The sequence below is a fragment of the Sorghum bicolor genome, unplaced genomic scaffold (assembly GCF_000003195.3).
Source record: "Sorghum bicolor cultivar BTx623 unplaced genomic scaffold, Sorghum_bicolor_NCBIv3 super_1023, whole genome shotgun sequence".
Taxonomy (NCBI): domain Eukaryota; kingdom Viridiplantae; phylum Streptophyta; class Magnoliopsida; order Poales; family Poaceae; genus Sorghum; species Sorghum bicolor.
Genome location: NW_018396687.1, coordinates 1 through 5,803, shown reverse-complemented (window position 1 = coordinate 5,803; position 5,803 = coordinate 1). Strand labels below are relative to the sequence as shown.

At 44.7% G+C, this 5,803-nt stretch overlaps 1 protein-coding gene across 1 annotated transcript; it reads left to right on the top strand.

The window, feature by feature from the left end:
* Window positions 1-2,067: 2,067 nt before the first annotated feature.
* Window positions 2,068-4,845, top strand: LOC8155732 (hydroxycinnamoyltransferase 4). The gene is made up of 3 exons (XM_002488925.2): window positions 2,068-2,513; window positions 2,627-3,961; window positions 4,382-4,845. The coding sequence occupies exons 1-2, from the start codon at window positions 2,079-2,081 to the stop codon at window positions 3,512-3,514; spliced, it is 1,323 nt and encodes a 440-aa protein (XP_002488970.2). The 5' UTR covers window positions 2,068-2,078; the 3' UTR covers window positions 3,515-3,961; window positions 4,382-4,845.
* Window positions 4,846-5,803: the final 958 nt, after the last annotated feature.

The following is a 5,803-nucleotide window of genomic DNA, read 5'->3' as shown; positions in this document are numbered from 1 at the left end:
TGTGCCTGTATGTTGGAGAGTTGATGCAGACAATGAAGGATCCAAAAATTTCTGTGCCAAGGGAGAAAGGGCCATGGCTGAAACCACCGGGAGGAAACCTTAAACTGAATTGTGATGCATCTTTCTCCTCTACTACAAAAGCTGGTGGTTGGGGATATGTGGTTAGGGATATGTGATTAGGGATTGACACGGGGATGTGGTGACTGCAGGAAGTGGGAGAGTGCAATAACTTTACAATGCACTACAAGCTGAAATTATAGCATGCTTGCAGGGTGCCCAAGCAGCAATTGATCAAGGAATTTCCAACCTTATTTTGGACACAGGAGGTGAGACAATCATCAATTCACTTCCCGCGCGCGCACATTTATGTGATTGTTGCTGAACAATCTTCAGCTCAGGAGTAATATGAAGTCATCCAATTTCAAAAAAAAAGTAATAAGATACTTATTGTTTCGCTGGTACGTACAAGAAGATTAGCAGAGGCTACTGTGCTTGACCGGTTGACCCATGTCATCTTAGGGCATGTTTGGTTGACGCCGGTAAAGTTTAACTCACGTCACGTCAAATTTTGGACACATGTATGGAGTACAAAATATAGACTATTTACGAAACTAAAAACACAACTAGAGAGTAATTTATGAGACGAATCTTTTGATTCTAATTAGTCCGAACACTAATTGTCAAATAAGACAAAAATACTACAGTACAACTTTAACACCCCAACTAAACATCCCCTTAGGTTTTCTCTGACTCGGTCGTCCCTGCATGCAGGAGGCCCCAGAGCGGAGAGGTGTGTTTTTTTTGCAAGCGACTGCCGCATTCTTTGGCGCCATGTTTAGCGCTACAGGGAGACATGTGGTACTTATGCATGACAGAAACACGAGCAGAACGGCCCCTCCTCTTTCATTGGCGGGAGCACTCATGCATGTCTGATCCAGACATATATCGTCCATCCGCCGAATAACGCTCTATGCTGACTGAAAGATTTAGTGAAACTACTGTGATATGGTTATGTTTTTTTGCGAGCACTTACAGTTGCAGAGATGCATCATCAGGCAACCCAGCACTAAAATGCTTTGGAGTAATTATCTGTTATCTGTATGAAGCAATGTTTTGTTGTCATCAAATCTTTTACAGATACTAGTAGTAGCAAAAGCACAACAATTGGCAGGCCGATCCATTAGTAACAACCAAGTAAGCCAGCTGCAGCGAAATGAAGGCGCCCGTGGCGGCAGAACGATAGGGCAAACCGGACGTACAGAGAGAGAGAGACGCCACTTGGGCCGGGACCGGGAGGGTGGGACGACGACGAAGATCACGTATTGGACGAGACGACGCCACCAGACGTGGTATCGGTGATCTGAAGAGTACTGCACGGCTGCACGCCAGTACGTACTTGGCATGCCACCTACCCCCTGTTCTAAATAGCGCGCTATGGCGGACGCTATAGCGCTATTTAGCGTTTCTGGAAGAAAACTGCTAAGCTATGAAGATTTTAACGCTAAATGATCGTTCCCGCTATTAGCAGCTAATAGCGCGCTAATTTCGCTAAATTGGGTTAGTTTAGCGTCGCTATTTGGCCTTGGGCTTCATTTCCATCGGTCCAAATAACTTGGAGGCCCAAATAGCAGGGATATGTCCCTATGTGATGTATGTTATTATTGATGTATCATGTATAAACTACGAACTTTGATGTAATATGTTAGTAAAGCTTTGAAATATCTATCCCTATTGGTATTCATAATGTTTTCATCTTTATTATGTGTAAAATTACATGATGTTTGACATATTTTTTCTCAGCCGCTAAATGGCTTAGCCCGCTATTAGCGCGCTATAGCTTTTCTTAGCCTTTTAAAGAGACTGCCGCTAAGAGGCTTAGCCCGCTATTTAAAACATTGCACCTACCAGAGCCACACTGTCGTTGCGTCGGCATCACCAAATATAATCCGCCGGATGTGGCTGCGTCGGCACCACCAATTTGGCAACTCCGTTCATTTCCTCCTCCCCGCGCGCGTTGTGTGCTGCCGCGGCCTATTTAATCTCGGTGCGTGCGTGCGTGTCAAACAAGGAGAGAAATAATGAAATCAGCGATGGATTTCGAGGTGCAGGTGATAGAGTCGTCGTTTGTAACGCCCAGCGAGCCGGCACCGAGAAAGGTGCTCTGGCTGTCCTCCTTGGACCTCTCGCTGGCCAACCAAGGCCACACTCCGACGATCTATCTGTATAGCAGCTCCAACAATGCTGCTGCGGCTGATCCTTTCTTCGACGTGGCTAGGCTCAAGGAGGCTATGGCCAGAGCCTTGGTGGCCTTCTACCCCCTCGCCGGCCGCCTCGGCGTCAACGATGCTGACGGCAGGATGGAGATCAGCTGTAATGGCGAAGGTGCACTCTTTATTGTCGCTCAAGCTGATGATTTCACTGCCAATGACGTAAAGAAATTCAAGCCGTCGCCAGAGCTTAGGAGGCTGTTTGTTCCACTCATTGAGCCATTGTCGATCATTTTGGCCGTACAGGTCCACGACCACAGCTTTCTCTACTTAGTTCCATACTGTTGAATATAAGTCCATTTTCCAACATTTAACAACAAAATGGATTGGAGTAGATAAATTGGGACTTATGATGGCAGGTGACTTTCTTGAAGTGTGGTGGGGTGGTGTTAGGGACAGCTCTCCACCATGCCGTCGTCGACGCCTTAAGCGCGTTTCACTTCTTCCAGACATGGTCGACCTTCTCCAAGCATGGTGACTGCGCTACTGTGGAGCTCCCATGCCATGATCGTGACCTACTCCGTGCACGGTCTCCGCCCACAATCCACCCCGATGCACTCTTGACGTTCTACCCTAAGCACACCTTCTTCGACCTGTCAGGACCTCTTGCCATTGAAGTCTTCACTATTTCCAGGGACCAGGTCGCCTTCTTAAAGCACCTTTGCGGTGGTGGCACGAGCACCTTCTGTGCCGTGAGCGCTCTCGTGTGGCAGTGCACATGCGTTGCACGTCGGCTCTCACCCGATTCTGAAGCACGCCTCACATTCCCAGCCAACCTCCGGCAAAGGATGAGGCCGCCCCTCCCGAGCTGCTACATCGGCAATGCGATGTTTTATCTAGGCATCACCAGTGTAGTGCGAGATATTGCCACGGAGGTGTTGGGATCCGTCGCTGGTCGCATCAGAGGCGTCATCGACCAGATGGATGACGAGCTAGTGCACTCCGCTATCGATTACTTTGAGATGGCTGAGATGGACAACCGGCCTCCAAGGGGCACCTTGCCGCAGACGGTCCTGCATATCACCAGCTGGTTGGGCCTGCCACAATATGATGCGGATTTTGGGTGGGGGAAGCCAGAGTTGATGTCACGAGCACAGAGCCACTGTGGGGGGTTTGTGAACTTGATGAATGATGACGATGGTGCTGGCAGCGGTGGCGTCCGTTTGCTCATGTGCATGGAGGCTGTAAATATAAAGGAGATAGAGCGACTGCTTTATGCAAAGCTAGCTCTAGCAGCTTGCTCCTAGGAAAGGTACTTCATGCGATGATTACTTGCCTCGGTAAGGTACACCTTGACGATTGTGGTTTTGTAAAAATAAAAGGCAGGATACAAAGAAGGTTGGATGGTCTACTGGTTTGGTTGCATATCATATCATATCACATATGACCACACTATGCAAGACCTGTAATTGTGTATGATTCTGTCATTTAAGGGAATATAAAAAACGTTGTATGGTTTGACATGCTAGTGATGGTTTTATATTTGCTCAACCATCAGTGCTATACTACTTTTTTTAAAAGGTGATGCTTACGTGTATAATTTTGTCACTTCTGTCCCTTGATCATCTACAACTGACAAATGGTTTGCCAAACAGATATATATATATATATATAATATATATATGGTTGCCAAATTTTGACATGTTTCTGATGTGCTACAACTACAAGAGCAATGAAGGCCACATCTATCATATGTAGGTACCATGCCTACATGAATATAGTTTCACGGCTAATACAATTTGACATAAGATTTCTTAAAAGTTGAGTTATAGTTTCTCAACTTGTTTCTACAAGAACACATGTTGGTATCACTAAATACTGTGTGCAGCAGGTGACTTGTCATGATGCATCACTGAAGGGTTTCAATTCTATGACAAACTTCAAATTCATCATAGAATATCAAATCTGATGGTGCATTTGCCACGACCCATTTTTTGTCATAAATTCGTCACATAACTAGAAGCGTAACAAATTTGGCACCTTTAATGACGAAATCAATTCGTCATAAAGTCGAAATTTCTACTAGTGAAATTTATGTGGGATTTGCCTTTTTGTCCTTAAAATCGGGTATTACAAAAATGATGCTATCTAAAGAGGGAGGATTTGGTTTGCAGGATATTTATTCTTTCAATCTTGCTATGCTAGCGAGACAAGCATGAAGATTTTGGCAGGATCCAAACTCATTGTGTGCAAGGATTCTGAAAGCCAAATGCGGACACTACGTGTCTAGAAGCAAAGGCTAAGAGTGGGATGTCTTATTCCTGGAGAAGCATATTACGTGGGATAGAGCTGATGAAGAAAGTTGCGATTTGGAGAATAGGACAAGATATTAAAATTTGGACTGACTCTTGGTTACCAAGGGATTGGTCGAGACGGCCTTTTACACCGCGAGGGCAGAACTTGGTCACTCATGTCTCTGAGTTGATCGATCCATTTTTAGGCGATTGGGATCAGAATTTGGTGGTTACAGACATTTTCTAGAAAGAGGATGCAAATTTAATTGTATCTCTACGGGTGCATGAAAATCGTCCAAATGTATTGGCCTGGCATTTTGATCCAAAATGTGTTTTCAGCGTCAGAAGTGCCTATAAAAATGTTTGTCGGGCGGATTTCATTCATAGCAGTGAGGATGTGGATCCACTTTGGGGCGGAATATGGAAATTGGATTCCCGAATAAGATCACACATTTCGTATGGAGATTTGCTCATAACAGTCACCCTTTGAAAATGAATTTGATGCGTAGAAGAATTAAGCTCAACACTATTTGACCGGTTTGCTGCAGAGTTGATGAAGATGGAGGCCGCTTTCTGAATTTAGAAGAAGAGCGTGTTATTCTGGAGGCGAAGGAGTCAGCTATGGAAGTTTTTCGGTATATTCTATCTATAAGAACAGAAAAGAAAATGTTGATTTTGATCACCATCTGGATGTAGTGGACAGAGAGAAATGTCATCAGAACGGGGATTCAAGTGAAAAGTCTTGTGAAGCGTGGTTGTTGGATTCAGCTAGCTCGTTCCATGTAACATTGAAGGAGTTATTCTCATCATACATTGAGAAAGAAAATGGTTTTGCTTACTTGGAGATGGTTTAGGCTATCTTGCTGTAGGAGTGGGCGACATCAAGTTCAAGTTATGAGATGATGAAGAGATGTTGCTTAAGGGTGTAAAGCATGTAACGAGGCTAACGAGAAATCTGATTTTGCTTGGTTCATTACATGAAGAAGGTTGGTTGTATCAGGCCATTTCTGATAAGAAGACCTTAAGAGTCATACATGGAAGCAAGACAGTTATGATTGGTGAGAAATCAAGTGCACATCAATACAAGCTAAAAGGAAATATTGTTAAAGATGAAGTCATGAATGACAATGCAAATGTGACGGTGTTCTATCCTAGTGGTGACGCGGCTATAGGATCAGCCTCATCAAGTCATTCTAAGCGAGCGGCGGAAGAGACGTCTCAAGCTCGGGTATATAGCGGTTCACGCATGGACGGCTTAAGATGGCGTGCATATTCGCACATGGTGGAGTTTGTTATATATGT